The 17,557-nt window shown below is 48.0% G+C and overlaps 1 protein-coding gene and 1 long non-coding RNA gene across 2 annotated transcripts in view; one reads left to right on the forward strand and one right to left on the reverse strand.

The window, feature by feature from the left end:
* The window catches only part of LOC308462190 (myosin-6), a 60,310-nt gene extending 49,676 nt beyond the window's left edge, over positions 1-10,634 (reverse strand). The window contains exons 1-9 of the mRNA XM_080979586.1: positions 10,546-10,634; positions 8,562-8,593; positions 7,255-7,456; positions 5,543-5,686; positions 4,762-4,918; positions 4,259-4,286; positions 4,015-4,123; positions 2,655-2,747; positions 1,802-1,865 (exon numbers count right to left, since the gene is read on the reverse strand). Of these exons, the coding sequence (XP_080835712.1) occupies positions 1,802-1,865; positions 2,655-2,747; positions 4,015-4,123; positions 4,259-4,286; positions 4,762-4,918; positions 5,543-5,686; positions 7,255-7,456; positions 8,562-8,593; positions 10,546-10,611 (895 nt within the window). The 5' untranslated portion in view covers positions 10,612-10,634. The remainder of the gene's footprint in view (positions 1-1,801; positions 1,866-2,654; positions 2,748-4,014; positions 4,124-4,258; positions 4,287-4,761; positions 4,919-5,542; positions 5,687-7,254; positions 7,457-8,561; positions 8,594-10,545) is intronic.
* Positions 10,635-12,298: 1,664 nt separating this feature from the next.
* LOC308462407 lies at positions 12,299-17,020 on the forward strand. Its single transcript, XR_013979122.1, has 4 exons — positions 12,299-13,136; positions 13,595-13,762; positions 13,992-14,054; positions 16,525-17,020. It is a non-coding gene; the product is annotated as an uncharacterized lncRNA (long non-coding RNA).
* The last annotated feature ends 537 nt before the right edge of the window (positions 17,021-17,557 follow it).

Genomic DNA, 17,557 nt, shown 5'->3' on the forward strand with positions numbered 1-17,557 from the left:
CAGAGCTTTTGTTTCTATTTCATTCTGTTTTTACTTTTACTGTTTTTAATTTTATAATGAAATGATTTTAGAATGTTTTATCGTTTTACTGTTGTTAGCCGCTCTGAGCCTGGCTTCGGCTGGGGAGGGCGGGATATAAATAAAAATTATTATTATTATTATTATTATTATTATTATTATTATGCACACCCCTCCAATGGCTTTACATCGTGAAGTTTCCTGTAAATTTGTTTTAATAATAACAACTGCTACTCTTTCTTAACTGGAGTATGTATGGCGGGATAAGGAATTTGAAGAGGGAGGCAAGAGTTGCCAAGCTTTTTGGGCCAGTGGAATTTTGGGGAAGTGCAGTGGGTGCCAGTCACAAGATGGCTTCCGTGGTGTGTGCGGCATAGCACAAGATGGCTGCTGTGGAGTGTGTGGCATAGCACAAGATGGCTGCCGTGGAGTGTGTGGCATAGCACAAGATGGCTGCCATGGAGTGTGTGGCATAGCACAAGTTAGCTGCTGTGGTGTGTGTGGCATAACACAAGATGGCTGCTGTGGAGTGTGTGGCATAGCACAAGATGGCTGCCGTGGAGTGTGTGGCATAGCACAAGATGGCTGCCGTGGAGTGTGTGGCATAGCACAAGATGGCTGCCATGGAGTGTGTGGCATAGCACAAGATGGCTGCTGTGGTGTGTGTGGCATAGCACAAGATGGCTGCTGTGGAGTGTGTGGCATAGCACAAGATGGCTGCTGTGGAGTGTGTGGCATAGCACAAGATGGCTGCTGTGGAGTGTGTGGCATAGCACGAGATGGCTGCTGTGTGTGTGGCATAGCACAAGATGGCTGCTGCAGGGTGTGTGGCATAGCACAAGATGGCTGCTGTGGTGTGTGTGGCATAGCACAAGATGGCTGCTGTGGAGTGTGTGGCATAGCACAAGATGGCTGCTGTGGAGTGTGTGGCATAGCACGAGATGGCTGCTGTGGTGTGTGTGGCATAGCACAAGATGGCTGCTGCAGGGTGTGTGGCATAGCACAAGATGGCTGCTGTGGTGTGTGTGGCATAGCACAAGATGGCTGCTGTGGAGTGTGTGGCATAGCACAAGATGGCTGCTGTGGAGTGTGTGGCATAGCACGAGATGGCTGCTGTGGTGTGTGTGGCATAGCACAAGATGGCTGCTGCAGGCATAGCTGTCAACTTACAGATTTGAAAATAAGGGCCAGCAGCCTCAAAAATAAGGGATCAGCAGCCAAAATAAGGGATTTTCTGGGCACAAGTATGTTCAACTTCTGAGCCCCTCCGAGCCAAAGGCAGAAAGCCCAGCCAGCAGCCAAAGGAAGCCTCAAGCAGTGGTTCGCACAGCGCAGCAACCCAGCAAAGGGGATGCAGCAAGGAAAACCGCCGTCACCTCTCCGCTGGGAAGCGCTGAGCAAAGGCGAGTCCCCAGGCAACGCAGCCGATTTGATCGGCGCAAGGCATGCAAGCTCCACCCCCCAGTCGTTCTGAGACTCCTTATTGGGTGAGCAACGCAGCCAAGCAACCCAGTTGGAGCCTCCCTCCTCCCTGGCCAGCAGGGAGGGAGGGAGAGGAGCTGCTTCCTTTGAAACCCGGGAAATTTAAGGGACATCATCAGTAAGGGACAGCAGCGGGACACGGCGCTGGGATAAGGGACTTTCCCGCCAAATAAGGGACGGTTGACAGCTATGGCTGCAGGGTGTGTGGCATAACACAAGGTGGCTGCTGTGGGGGACAGAAACATAGCTGGACGCACAGATCAGACGGACCGATCAAACTTCCCTTTGCAGTCTCACTTACAGGTTTCTATGTCGGCTGATGCCAACTTTCCCGTTGCTCCGAAGTGGATTCGGATGAATTTACCCTAGACAGAAAAAAGAGGGCATGACTATATGAGAGCGCTGGACTCTGATAAAGAAGTCTTGGGTTCAAATCATCCTCTAAGCTGTGAAGTTCATGGGGTGGCTTCGGGTAAGGCAGAAGCTACCTCTATGCGCTGCCAAGCCTACCTAGCAGGGGTGTTAGGCAACAATGCCATTCTGAACTATTTTGAGGGAGAACGTGAGACCCAGAGACAGAACAACAGCAATGTTTCATTGCAATTTGGGTTGCTTTGCATGCAGAAGGTCACAGGTTTGATCCCCGGCATCTGCAGGTTGGGCTGGAGGTGTCCCCAGCCGGAAACCCTGGAGAGCTGCTGCCAGTCAGTGTGGACAATACTTAGCTAGATGGAGTCCTGGTCTGACTCAGCTTCCTAGGTGCCCAAGGGCATAGGCTGATATACAAGACGCACACCCCGCAAGCATCCCGGAAAAACCGGGACATCCTCCCCGCCCCCCCATGAGAGCATGCCAGCCATTTTGGGTGTTATGATCTCGTATGATCTCATGCCAACATCTCACCCTGAAAAAAGCACTTTTCTTGACCTGGCGGTTTTGCACAGCACCCAAAAATGCACGTTTTTGAGGGCTTGTGAGAGCACAGCCCCTCAAAAAAGCATGTATTGGGGCTCTGTGATCTCACGTGGGGTCTTGTGAGGGGGTGCGGACGAGAAAACGCGTGACCCAGTTGTGGGATTCAACACGGAAGGCAGGCAGGGCTTTGATATTTGGGGGTCTTCCATACGCCTCCCTAGCCAGCCAGATTCACTCACGAATCGGGACGAGTTGTCGTTCCGCAAGGTCTTGGCGTTGCCGAAGGCCTCCAAGGCAGGGTTGGCCTGGATGATTTGATCTTCCAGTGTCCCCTGAAAAAGCAGAGTGAATGGTTAGGGCAGCTTAAATCCACCCCCTCCACACATCTTCAGATCCCACGTCTGCTGTGGAGAAATTCAGAGCATGCCAGGGTCCGCTGTGGGGAATTTTTTCCAGCTGCAGGGGTTGCCATGTTGGATTAAACACAAGGCTGCATTTGCACTGCATGCTTAGGGCACTATGACGCCCGCTTTGAACAGTCATGGCTTCCCCCAAAGCATTCTGGGAACTGCCTCTCTTTGCTGAGAGTTGTTAGGAGACCCCCATTCCCCTCACAGAGGTACAATTCTCAGAGTGGTCTAACGGCCAATCCCTCTTCCCAGATAATTGCGAGGGAAATGGGGTGGGGTGGGGGTCCCCTAACAACTCTCAGCACCATGAATAAGCCGCAGCTCCCAGAATTCTTTGGGGGAAGCCATGACGGCTCAAAGCAGTACGAGACCTCCCAGTGGTGCAGCAATAAAACCACTGGTACATTCGCAAAGCTAAGCAGGGTCTGATATGGTTTCCAGTTGGATGGGAGACGGCGTGTTAAGATTCCTGCAAAAGGAGTTGGACTAGACAACCCTCGGGGTCACTCTGTGATTGAAATGTACGATGTTAATGGGGCCTTAGCCAGCTATGCCAAGGGCCTAATTCTCCCTGGGATGGGAAACCTGTGTCTGGGCTGCACCAATTTTGGAAGTAAATGGGGGCTCCCAGAACGGATTCCCATGCAAGAAAGCTAGCATGTCAGAAACCAGAGCTTCTTCACATCCACGCCTTTGTTTCAAGCAACTCTCAGGGAAACTGAGTTCTCCAAAGGGCAACACTGAGACTAAGGAGGAAGAAGCTGGTTCCTGAGCTGGATATGCGAAGGTAGACATTTGGGGGCTGGTTGAGGGCAGGCTGAGGTCAGTGAGGCAGTGCCCCATACACCCCAATGGACCAGCCACGGCTGAGCACTCTTTGAGAGTCACAGCTTTCCCCAAAGAATCCTGGGAAGTATAGTTTAAAAGAGCACCTTCCCCAGTATCAACCATCTTGGACCTTACGATCAGCTGGTGAGGCCTTGTTGGTGGCTCAACCCACCTGGCAGCGACAGGGCCTTTTCGGTGGTGGCTCCCCGATTGTGGAATGCATTCCCTGTGCCTCTCTTCCTCGTTACAGACTTTCAAGAGGAATTTAAGAGCATTACTCTGCTGGAAGAGGAGGCGGGAGGCCTTCACGCAGGAGGGAAAGGCCTGTGCGTCGCACACGATCACGATCGCTCGTGGGTACCTTGTTGGTGTTGGCGGCATCCTTCTTGCGGTCGCCGATGGCAGCGATGCTGGCAAAGTACTGGATCACCCGTTTGGTGTTCACCGTCTTCCCTGCACCGGATTCTCCGCTGGAATGAGGACAGAATACGACGGTGAGGCAGCCGGGCAGAGGGGAAGCCTGCAACTGCTTATGCAGTCAGAAAATACTTTGGATTTTCACAACATGCCAAATGGGGAGAAGGGGGTCATTTTGAGGCACTCACGTGATGAGGACAGACTGGTTTTCTCGGTCTGGAAGGAAAGAGAAAATGTAAGAATTGCCATGCTGGTTGAGATTAAGGACCAGTGTCTCTGGCATTGAGCGGCTAACCAGAGGTTGCTCAGAAATATTCACATGCAAGGTAAGGTGCTGAAAGTTGCCCCCCCCTTTTACCCTTAATATCAGGTGGTCAAAGATAGAGTCCTTCGGAACATGGAAGTTCTATTGTTAGATGTCATCAGTGAACAGCTGTGGGTTTCCCCAGTTCGCCAATTATTTATTTAAAAATGCCACTTATACCTTGTAGCATCATGGAATGCAGTGAATTTGAGCACGTTATGAGTTGCATTGAGGAGGATTTAGACTAGCTTTTCACTGCCCAGCGCTGTCCAGATGTTTTGGGCTACAATTCCCCGGAGCAGATTAGCCAGGAGGGTTCTGGGAGAGACGTGTCCCTGCTGCCACACAAAATAAAAACCCCACACAAGGGCAACGAATCCTTTGTACCCGTCAACATGTATTGGTACGCGTTGTCGGAGATGGAGAAGATGTGGGGAGGAGCTTCGCTTCGCTTCTTGCCCCTGTAGGCAGCGACCACCTCAGCGTTGTAGACCGGCAGCCATTTGTAGGGGTTAACAGTCACACAGAAGAGGCCGGAGTATGTCTGGGGGGGAGAAAGGAAGAGGGAACCAAAAGCTGAGAGGGACACGCCAAGTTTGAATAAAGTGTGAACCTCATACCCTCCGACATTTATCCGATGAAAATAGGGATTTCCCATTACATCATTATAATTTTACTATTTATACCCCAGACATCTTTTTGGGTTGCCCCAGCCATTCTGGGCTACTTCCAACATATATAAAAACCTATGTTTTTATTAAACATAAAAAACCCTTCCCTATACAGGATTGTCTTTAGACGGCTCAGGGGTCAGATAGCTCCATACCCTCCGACATTTCTCCAGTGAAAATAGGGGAATCCTAAGGAAAAGTGGGACATTCCAGGATGAAATCAGAAAGCGGGACGGCTTCTCTAAATCAGGAAAATAGGAACGCTGAAAAAAATTTGAAGATCTAGCAAAGAAACCATAGTTGACCAAAGGGGACTACGATCCCCATCAGCCACAGTCAGTAGCTAGACTACAAATCCCATCAGCACCAAGACAATCACCATCACGAGATGGCTGTGCTGGCTGGTGCTGATGGGAGTTCTAGCCCAAAACTTTTGAAGGGCATCTGGTTGGGGAAGGTAGCCCCCTAGATGGTGGGGTGCCCCCCGCCGGACTTACATAGATCATCCAGGCGGCGTAGCGCTCCTTCAGATTGTACAGGACGGCAGCTTCGTGCAGGAAGGTCAACATGGCCATGTCTTCAATCTTGTCGAACTTGGGCGGGTTCTGCTGGTGGACGTCCGCCTCCTTCACTGTCACCGTCTGGGGGAGTTTTAGCAGAAACCAGTGTCCGGATCCCACAATCAAAAACACCAATCCGCCAATTCCCATCGGACATTTAAGCTTCCAGAACACCTCCCAATTCCCCTTTTGGATCCTGGCCTTTGACAGACGCAAAAGCCACAGCCCCATTTCCACTGTCCTCGTTGAACATTGCCAGTTCGTTGGCTTTACACTATCCTGCTCTCCTCAAAAATCATCAGAACGTGAGAAAAGCCTGCCGGATCAGGGCCAAAGGCCCATCTCCTCCAGCATCCTGTTCTCACGGTGGCCAACCGGATGCCCATGGGATACCCGCAAGTGGCACCTGAGCACACTCTCTCCCCTCCTGCCATTTCCAGCAGCTGGTACTCATTCCTGCCTCTGACCGCAGAGGCTGAAAATAGTCATGGTTAGCTTTGTCCTCCACAAACTGGTCCACAACCCGCTTTTAAAGTCAGCCAGATGGGCAACCCTCACTGCCTCTTGTGGCAGTGAGTTCCGCAGTTTAACGATGCGCCGTGGAAAGAAGCACATTCTTTCCCCTGCCCCAAATGTTCCAATATTCGGCTTCGCTGCAGACAAGCGTCCTCACAAACATGAACCCCTCCTTGGCCCATTGCCCCCCCGACCTTTCTTGGCAATGCTCTTCCCCGTTCAAGCCCCAAGGATTCTCATTCCATTAGGGGACGGGCTCTTGCTTTGCACCCGGATGGTCCCAGGTTCAATGTGGCTTAGGGCCCTCGTATTTAAGGGACCACCTCTCCTGGTCTGCCCCGCAGAGGACCTTAAAGTCCATGAACAACCATAGTTTAGAGGTCCCGGGCCCTAAGGAAATCAGACTATCCTCCACCAGGGCCAGGGCCTTTTCAGTGATGGCTCCGACCTGGTGGAATGCTCTGTCCCATCAGACTAGGGCCCTTCAGCATTTAACCTCCTTCCATTGGGCCTGTAAGACAGAGCTATTCCGCCTGGCCTTTAATTTGATTTCAGTCTGATCTTTTATTTCCCTTCCCTCCCCCTCCCCTTTTTATGAAGATCACTCGCTCTGAGACCCCACAGCTAATTCTCCCCTGGCCTCCTCGCTGGCCCAAGTAGGACCAATTCAGCCAGCTAGCCCTAGGGAATATCTAATGCTTATTTCCCCTAAATTGATTTTTGAATTTTATTGTTATTCATGTTATTATACTGTATTTTATGCTGCTTTTATAATTAAGTGTTTTAAATTTGTTGTTAGCCGCCCTGAGCCCGGTTTTTGAACCGGGAAGGGCGGGGTATAAATTAAAATTTATTATTATTATTATTATTATTATTATTATTATTATTAATTCCTGGTGCCTCCAGATACAGCTAAGTCCTGGACAGCCTCTGCCATTCAGTGTAGACAACGCTGAACTAGGTGGTCCAGTGGGTCCTTCCTCAGGATGAGGCAGATTCCTATGTCCCTGCCCACCTCTTTCGCAAAGTCCAGACCCTGCGTTGAAGCGGGTTGGGCTAGATGACCCTTAGGGTCCCTTCCTGCAATTCTACGATTCTGCCCTCTGATTCTTTGCACCGCCCTTGCCACAGACCTTGCCGTTCTCGGTTTGCACGGTGACCATGCCTCCCTCGCGGCTCGTGACCTTGCCCTTGACAAACTCTTCCTTCTCATCGGGCACGAAGCACTCCGTGCGGATGTCAAAAATCCGGGTCTGGGCCTCCAGGCGCTCCTTGTCCGATTTCCGGAGGTAGGGAGCCGCCGCCCCGAACTCGGCCATCACGGCGTCACCCATCCTGCGCGGCAGAAGAAGGCAGGAAGGGCATGAGAGAAGCAAGAGAAAGACGGCCGGTACACAGCACCACCAATAACTTTCCAGCAAGGATGGGGAGCCTGTGACCTTCTAAGGGCTGTTGGACTCCGATTCCCATAAGCGCCAGCAGCCAGCATGATGGGAGTTGTAGTCCAACAACTCGTGGAAGGTACTGCATCGTTTCTCAGTGGCCTGCTCATGCCTAGCAGCGGGAGAATCTGTCAGTTCCAATTTCTCACAAGCTGTGGACACACCATATATTTTAAGCGTGCAAACGCACACCTGAGACTCTTGGGAACTGTATTTTGTTACAGGAGTTGTAGTTCCGCAAGGGGTAAACTACAGTTCCCATGATTATCTGGGCTGGGGGGAAATGTGTTTTTAATAATAATAATAATAAACTTTATTGCGGTCCAAAAACCCGTAACATAGACACAGGATAAAAGGCAGATTCATACAGACAACCGCCTGGGAGAGGGAGACTAAGACGATATTTGTTTAGTCTTAAGTATGTTGATCTTTGATACGTATGACTACCGAAAGAAACTTTGCCACAGCCACTGTGATATCATTAGACTTGTCGTCCAGAAGATATTTAGTATAGTAGGCTTCAGATTTACCCGGCCGATTTGTTGGTAGGGGTTTGATGTGCTTTTAATATATGATATCTCAGTTTCCATTTTTTTCAGCCTTAAGCGCTGAATCTAAACATATATAAAAAAACGCTGTGAAAATGCTTTTTAAAAAAACGTTTTAAAACACATATGCAATTCCCCATTAGCTCATCATTGCCATCTAGTGACACATTTGTATAATGCACTCAAAACACACAAAACATTATATCTGCAGCTGTATAGCTGAGTTGGCTCTCTGCATTTCCATATCAGTTTGCAGTGAAAACAATGAAAGTTCATAAGCATTCTAAGGCGAATCTATCGTAATAAATGCTTGAATGAGCTTTTGCCTGATGACACATTTTTGCAGATAAGACACATTTCCCCCTATACAATTCATTTCATACAATTCAGTTCATATATGGGGAGATACAGAGGGGAATCGACAGAAAGGTTGAGACAAGGTCATCCTACCTGTTAGAGCGTTGGAGGAGGAAGATTGGAGTCTGAGAAAAGAAATAAAAAGAGTTGGTGGAGGAAGAATGAGTGTCAGGCTTGAGTCAGGAACCGGTCGCTGGCATCTTCTTGCTGAGCAGGTGGGAAAAGCAGCTGGAGCAGCTGCCTCTTAGGAAAGTCTGGGCCAAAAGGTTGGTGGGTGGAAGGGGAAGGGGTTGCAAAAACTCATAGCCTTGTCGAGGAGCATAAATCTCCTTCTTCCATCCAAGCAACCCCCACATTTTTCTTCGCCTGTAATAGTCACCCACTCCTCCACACAGGGCTCAGCAAACTTTTTCAGCAGGGGACCGGTCCACTGTCCCTCGGACCTTGTGGGAGGCCGGACTATATTTTGAAAAAAGAACGAAATTCCTATGCCCCACAAATAACCCAGAGATGCATTTTCTATAAAAGCACACATTCTACTCATGTAAAAACACCAGGCAGGCCCCACAAATAACCCAGAGATGCATTTAAAATAAAAACACACATTCTACTCATGTAAAAACACGCTGATTCCTGTACCGTTTGCGGGCCGGATTTAGAAGGCGATTGGGCCAGATCCGGCCCCCGGGCCTTAGTTTGACTACCCATGCTCTAACATCTTCCTTCTTCCCTGCTCCAACTGTGAGCCGTGGCCTCACTCGCCCCCTCCCCATAAGGTCCCCCCCCCATGAATACAGGGAACTGTAGTTCCTTAGCCACTCATTTCCAACCCCTCCTCTAGCCCTCCTTTGTCACCTTCCACAAAAATATTTTTCTTCTTTCTTCGATTTATGTCACACACCTCCTCTGGGGGCGGCGGGGGGGGGGGGTGACCCTCTTCTATCCCTAGGACTATCTTACTGGCTGGACTGGGCTGTGTACTTTTAAAGCAGACACCCCACAAATAATTCTGGGAACTGTAGTTCCTTAAGGGGGCAGCAACCTGTAGCTCTGTGGTGGGTAAACTACAAAATTGCTTTGGGTGGGAACTGTGGTGCACACGCAGCCCAAGTGTTAATTTCAAGTTTCCAGTCCTCAATGCTATCGGAGCCCTCTATTTGCCTTCATTTTCCTTCCCTGTTTACTACAAGCTCTACTCATGCCCCCCCCCCCCCATATTGTCTCCTTCTTCAGTCAATGATCTATATATACCTCCTCTCTCTCTATTAACTCGCCTCTCCCTCCGCCCCATTGTAGGTGATAGCAAGCATCCTTCTTCAAAATCCCCGTCATCCACAAAGCTTTTCTTCACGCACCTCACCCTCGTAGGTGACCGATAGATTTTTCCCAAGCGCCCTTTGGATCTCCGGAAAAAAGACCTGTGAAACTCAAAAGCTTACTTCCACAAACCAGAACCTTCATCCTCGCAGTTTGTTTGCTCATCCCGGACTTCATTGCCCTTGCCGTACGCCTGGACTACAGACACCAGAGAGATGCAGCCAGGTGTGTCTGAACCACACAGGTAAGTAGGCAGGTGTCTGTATGCCAGAGAGGTCACTGGCACTTCCGCAAATATGTAAGCCACTTACAGATTATTGCTATCATTTGTTCAGATAATAGCTCAAACTTGCTAAAGAAATAAATGTTGATCCCTACGAAAGCAAACATGGACCAACTCGTCTAGGGTCACAGCTATACTACAATCTGAAACTCTCACCCCATGGCTTCCCCTAAAGAATCCTGGGAACTGTAGTTCACGCACCACAGAGCTGCAATTCCTAGCACCTGAAATAAACTACAGTTCTCAATAATCTTTGGGGGAACATGGTGCTTACACGACCTCAGTAGCAACAGAAACAGCATCTCAGCCCTTTTATTCCGGGTCCAGCTTGGAAGAAAATATTTACAGCCGAAAGACATTTTACTTCCTTCGCATCCTTTCCTGACCCACACGTCCGAGACCCCCAATTAATTTATTCCCTCCACTACGCCCACCCCACAAGCCCCACCGGACACCCCCAGACCAGAAATCTCTTACGCCAGGACACGGAGGTAACTCAGCCTGGAGTCCGAGCAAGATCTGAGCCTTTGGACCAACCCCCATCCCTTTATATCCTCCTGTCCGAAATAGCATCACCCCCCAGCCCAGTCTTCCACCGCCCCCCTCCCTGAAACAGGCCCGTCGCAGCTGTGAGTGACATGATGACAAGGATTCGGAGAGATGGCTCCGCGAAGGACCAGCCTGACCATGAATGGCGCTCGTCTTCATCCCTTCAACTGTCCTCCCCCCTCCACAACCTCTCCTCTCTGCAGCCCCTGATTCCCAGAGGAGGGAGGCACATTCCTCAGGGGAGGGGGACACGAGGCGCGGTGCTGATAAGCGTCAGGGAAGTGAGCTGGAATGACAGCCTGTTTCACGTCTATGCAAGTGTACGAAGATGCTACGCCAGGGACGGAGACAATGCAATGATAAGGAGAAGACTTTGCCAATGGAGAGGAGAGTCTGAGAAAGGAAGGAATCATGTGTTAAAAGTGCATATCTCTAAAACAAGGGGTTTGGGGGGGGCACAAGGTCTGCTCATATTATCTGTTTTTTAAAAAAGATATCCATTTTAAAAAATCAGCAGTTTGCAACAATTATCCATCGATGTTACAATGTAAAAATTAGGAAAGCAGCTAACTATTATGGAAAGACGGTACAGTATTTTTAATTGCCTGCATAAGTTTCCAGCAGACCTTTAAAAACTGAAAAGGAAGGTGCTTGCTGAATGTCTACTGGTACAGCGTTCCAGACCTCTGGGACGATGACACTAAAGGCTGTACATTAATATAGACCAGAGCTTTCCAAATTTTGCATGTTGCTGGCACACTTCTTAGATTTGCGCCATTTCGCGACACAGTAATTGAGTTTTGCATCGTTTCGCGACACAGTACAGTGGTACCTCGGGTTAAGTACTTAATTCGTTCTGGAGGTCCGTTCTTAACCTGAAACTGTTCTTAACCTGAAGCACCACTTTAGCTAATGGGGCCTCCCGTTGCTGCTGCGCAATTTCTGTTCTCATCCTGAAGCAAAGTTCTTAACCCGAGGTACTATTTCTGGGTTAGTGGAGTCTGTAACCTGAAGCATCTGCAACCTGAAGCATATGTAACCCGAGGTACCACTGTAGTTCAGTTTTAGTAGCAAACCAGAGGTTAAACTAACCCCTTTCCAGTCCTGGGAGGAGTGTGGGGAGCGTTCGTGCGACACGCCGACACACTGCAGCCGACACACTAACATGTCATGGGACACAGTTTGGAAAGCTCTGCTATAGGTGTTTAATCTAGGAATGACAGATTATTCTTATTGCTGGCATTAGCTGACGTGGCACCTTCCTTCTTCCTTTTTGTTAACATGCAGTAGAATAAAACGAATCATACCATCGTAGAATCACGATTGTAGAAAGTGGCTTCACAGTGCTTTCAATGTACAGTATGGCGCAAACAGGGTCTTACTTAGAGCGCAACTCGTATGATTTTATCACTTATTAAATTTATATACCTCCCTTGCTCAGAAAAACACAGGGTGGTATACAGTAGAGTCCTGCTGTGGAGCATCTGTGGCGTGAAAAGCTGCAAGATTTCAGAAGGAATGCACACCGATTGAAAACTGTAAGACGGCCATGATTTTTTGTAGCTGCAATGCATCGCAGCGGGTTGGGCTAGATGACCCTTGGTCACCAATTCTATGGTCCTACAATTCTTCGCATGGCTGCCAATCATCACCGGTGCGCGGACAGGATGTCGCTTGCGAAGGAGGGATGACGCTCAAAGAATGCCGTGGCAGGGGGATGGGAGAGAGGGAAATGTCTGGCTTTGACCTCTGCCCTCCCCTCCAAACCACCCCGGTCACCTTCCCTGACCTTGGGCGGACGGCATGGGGGTTGTTTGAGGGAACAGGGGACCTCGGAGGGCGGTCAGAGATGGGGAGCTGGAATTAGCTCTCTCCCGCTACCTCCACCCCCCCCCCCGGGAACTTCACGCCTTCCCAAGGCCTTTCTGACCAGGGTGCTGAGTCTCAGCTGCCATTGTTGACTGGCGCTGATTCTCAGCTGCTATTGTTGACCGGCCGAGGGAGGGATGGGGAATGGGGGACAGGTGCTCGGAGCCAGGATAAGCCCAGGGGTGGGATTAAGCGGCCGGAGGGGGGAGATGGAGGTTTTGGCGAGGTTTGGGGATTAACACCTGTTTTGTTTGTGGCACTAGGATGCTTTCAGATCATTTCCTGGGCCCGGCTCTCTTTTGTCGCAGAGGAGGGGGCAGGAAGCGGTCCGTGCTGGCGTGCAATGGCTGATGGGGGGGGGAGCCCAAAAGGCCCAGGGAAGTGAGAGCTAAGATGCTTTTTAGGTGGGGATGGATGGCAGCAGCTGGACTGGGGTGCTGAGTGGGATGGGTGCCTCACGGCAGGACAAAGGCAGGTGGAGCGCGAGATTGCAGGGCTCGATTTCGTTCTGACGCATCCGCAGCCCTTTGTATATCCAGCGGAACTGTGGTGGTGCCTCTGCCACGGCAGAATCTGCTTTTGCCGCAAGATTCTAGTCCTCATCGCTGGCACGGTTAAAGGAGGTGGCAAGGAAGATCTTCTTGTGGCCGGTAGGTGGGCCTTAACCATCCTGCAAAGGTTGTAGGAGCAGAATAATTTGTCATTGAATTTATTTACGATTAAACTGCAGTCTATTCTGCTTCGTTCCTTCTGTACACAAGATTCATCTCTTCCTGGTGGATAACTTTATTTATTGTTATACCGCCCCTCATCTGAAGATCTCAGTGCGATTCGGAGCATTAAAAGGCAAAATTAATACACACAACTTAGACCAGGCACCCCAAACTTGGCCCTCCAGATGTTTTGGGACTACAATCCCCATCATCCCTGACCACTGGTCCTGTTAGCTAGGGGTGATGGGAGTTGTAGTCCCAAAACATCTGGAGGGCTGAGTTTGGGGATGCCTGACTTAGACTGAAAGAAGCCATATGGGGCATATCCTGGGCTTAAAACAGATATTCTGGCTTCTTCTCAGATTGAATAAATCTTTCTCCTTTTAAAATTGTAGAAGTTGTGACTCCCTGATGCAGAATTTTTGTCCTATGATGGCCAGGCACTTTGTCAGATGGCCCTTGAGACTCTGATGCGAGGGAACGGCACACGGCACATGCTCAGAGGTTCCATGATGAACTGCCCCCAGTCTGGTTGCACACTGCATTGGTAACATACAGATCCAGTGAGTATTTGCTTTTATTTATTTATTTTGCAAGAACTATGGACGGTTTGATTATAACGAAACCTCAGAGTGGTTTACAGAAAGAATAAAGCAATGGGGGGTGGAGTTTAAGGCAACTATTTGAAACATTCAGAAAATATAATTGAAATCAACGATGCTCTAAAGATAATACTAAAGCATGTGTCAACACACTACATGTCCAGATAGACTTTTTTCTTTCTTTCCAAAGGTGCCTTTATTACCTGCGTATTTTCCAACGGATTTTCGGTTGTTAGCAAGGTGTCATATGCAAGTAAGCTTATTTTCTGTTTTCCATTTTTCCTTTTCCCTTTTATAGTTCCATCTTCTCTAATTATATTGGCCAGAGAATCAGTGCCCAATACAAATAAAATTGGGGAAAGAGGGCATCCTTGTCTTGTACCTCAGGCTAGTGTTCTTTGTTCTGTTATACCATCGTTCACTACAATGGATGGGTAAAAGGTAAAGGACCCCTGGATGGTTAAGTCCAGTCAAAGGTGACTATGGGGTTGCGGCACTCATCTCGCTTTCAGGCCGAGAGAGCCAGCATTTGTCCACACACAGCTTTCTGGGTCATATGGCCAGCAGGACTAAACCGCTTATGGCGCAACGGGACACCGTGATGGAAACCAGAGCAAACAGAAACATTGTTTACCTTCCCGCCGTAGCCGTACCTATTTATCTAGTTGCACTGGTGTGCTTTCGAACTGCTAGGTTGGCAGGAGCTGGGACAGAGCAACAGGAGCTCACTCCGTCGTGGGGATTCGAACCGCCAACCTTCTGACTGGCAAGCCCAAGAGGCTCAGTGGCTTAGACCACAGCACCACCCGCATCCCAAAATGGACTACAATGGATAGTCTTGCCTAAAACAACAGCGTTTTTAAGCAGAGCACAAAAAGAGCGCAGTGAAAGTGAATTTCTGTTGTCAACAGGCAGGGAGTTCCAATGAGTGGGATAATACAGTTCGTTCGCACTCTTGCATTCTTTTGTCCCTTGGGGTAAGGGCAGGAAAGGATCATGTTATCTGGAACACCCAGCCCCCCATGTTACCAATACAACATGAAGCCACATGGTTTTCACAAGAAGACAGCAAATGACTCAGACCAAAGTCACCGTCATTACTTTGAGTGAGAACAAGATGCTGTTGGTTCCCATTTTCTGCTCATTTTCTGTATCACGCCAACTATGCGCCAACTATGCCGGCCTGTTGATTTTTTTAAATATTACAAACTTTGGCCAAGCTTGGGGTTCTGCTGAACATACAGAGAGACTTTGCACCTCTGTGTCTTTAGTAACTATCATCCCCCCCCCCAAAAAAAAATTGGCTCTTAGGAGTAATCCCGGAGTAAATTGCAGCAGAATTGCAGGCACAATAAACAAAGCGACTAGCAAAACAATAAATAATGGCATACGATAGGGTTGCCATATGTCTGGAATTTCCCAGACATAGCTGGTATTCAGCCCTTGCAAATAAAGCTCAACAACTTTATAACTTTTGTGTCTATATTTTCACTTTTTGAAATATGGCAACCCTATATAAGGAGAGCCTGCAGGAAGAGTTAATTATGGCCCATCTAGACATAGCGACTGGGACATTCGCAGGGAAACCAAAATGCTTGTTTACAAAGCTATTGTACTACCATCCTTCCTGTATGCTTGTGAAACATGGACCACTTATAAACGCCATCTCCAACTCCTCGAAAGATTCCATCAATGGTGTCTCCGAAAAATTTTACATATCACTTGGGAAGGCAGGCGAACTAATACCAGTGTACTGGAAGAAGCAAAGATCACCAGTGTCAAAGCAATGATTCTTCAACATCAACTTCGCTGGACTGGTCATGTTGTGCGGATGCCTGATTATAGTCTTCCAAAGCAACTACTATATTCCGAACTTAAAAAGGGGAAGTGTAATGCTGATGGTCAATAAAAGAGGTTTAAAAACTCTCAAGGCAAATCTTAAAAAATGTAGTATAAAACCAACAATTGGGAAACACTGGCTTGCGAGCGCTCCAGTTGGAGAACAGCCAAAGGTGTCATGGGCTTTGAAGACACTTGAACTCAGGATGCAAGGCAGAAACGTGCTAGGAGGAAGGCACATTTGGCAAACCTTCACCATGATCAACTATCATCTGAAAACCTACATCCCCACTGTGGAAGGACATGTGGATCCAGAACTGGCCTCCACAGTCACTTACGGACTCACTGTTAAGACCGTGTTCATGGAAGACAATCTTACTCGGCTACGAGTGATCGCCAGAGAAGAAGAAGTAGAAGAAAAGAAGCATATACAGATGCTTGGGGATACCCACAAGCAGGACCTGAGCACAACAGCACACTGTTTGCCTGTGGTTTCCATCAACTGGGGTTCAAGAAAACTGTTGAAAACAGTTTTAAAAAACAACTCGCAGTCACAACAATCGGTTGGGTCCCAAAAATATGCACCTCAAGGGTTAAAAACCAGGATAAAGTGTGTTTTCAGAATCCTCCAGAAGTTGTAGAATGACAGTGCAGGATGCACCACTGTGGGGGATACACTTTTTTCTTTTCTTTTTTAAATCAAGTTTCCCCAATACAATGCATGCTTGCATGTTGTTTTCAGAAATAGATGACCAAGTTTTGCTTTGTCTCCTTGTGTTGCAAGTTCCGGGAGTGGGAAGGGAAGGGAATCTGCTTAAAAATTAAACAGGGAAACGTTTGCATTTTTATGCACACTGTTTCACATTTCTTCACTCTTTTTTCAGATGGAGAACAACATTGCAAAATCCATTTCGAATGAGAGCTGCGGTTTTGTTTAATGAATCGCTGTGGGAAGTGTGGAGTGGGCAGTTTGAATTTCTCCCCAACCCCCTGACATCCCTATCGGAGACCTACAGGCCGCTTCTGTGGTCTGTCTGGACAGGTGCGTGAGAGGAATGTGAAAAAGACACAACAACGCGGGAAGAGCCTTCTCTGGGGCCATCTAGCCCAGCCTCTTCTTCTCACAGTGGCTAACCACATGCCTATTGGAAACCCACCAGCAGGATTTGAACACAAGATCCTTCTCCCCTCCTGTGGTTTCCAGCACAACTGGCATTCAGAAGCGTTGCTGCCTCTGACCATAGTCCTCTCCTCCATGAATTTGTCCGATCCTATTTTAATTTAAAAGATATTTATTAAATTTTCCAATAAAAAGAACACATCAATAAAAGATTAAACATGAAAACATAGAAAAGAAATACACAATTCAAAAATACACAATACATAATCCAAAAAAGAACAAAAAGAACAAAAAACTAAAGAAAAAAAAGAAGAAGAAAAAAGAAACAGTTAAAAACAATATCACCTTTTCATCTCCATTTTTAAGTTTACTTATTTTCTGGACCTCCTCATACCTCCCTCTTTTGTATTCCAGTTCAAATTGTTTTGTCCAGCAATTTCTTTCCCTCTTTTTTAATCCCAATCTTTAATCTTAATATAATATAACATTAAAATTTTACCTCTTAAAAACCAAGTTTTCCATTTCCTTAAACTTTTTTAATCCTAATCCTTAATCTTAATCTATCTATAACTTTAAATCCTGTACAGCTGGAAGCCACTTGTTTTCAATCCAACATCACTCTAACATTCTTTATGTCCGATCCTATTTTAAAGCCATCCAAGTTTGTAGCCATCTCTACCTCCTGCAGGAGGGAGTTCCACAGTTACGCGCTGCGTAGTTTTCCTTCCACCTGTCCTGAATCTTCCAAAATTTAGCTTTGCTGGATGCCACCAAGCTCTAATATTGTGAGAGAGGAA

Source organism: Podarcis pityusensis (genome assembly GCF_964106645.2).
Source record: "Podarcis pityusensis genome assembly, chromosome: 13".
NCBI classification, from domain to species: Eukaryota; Metazoa; Chordata; class Lepidosauria; order Squamata; family Lacertidae; genus Podarcis; species Podarcis pityusensis.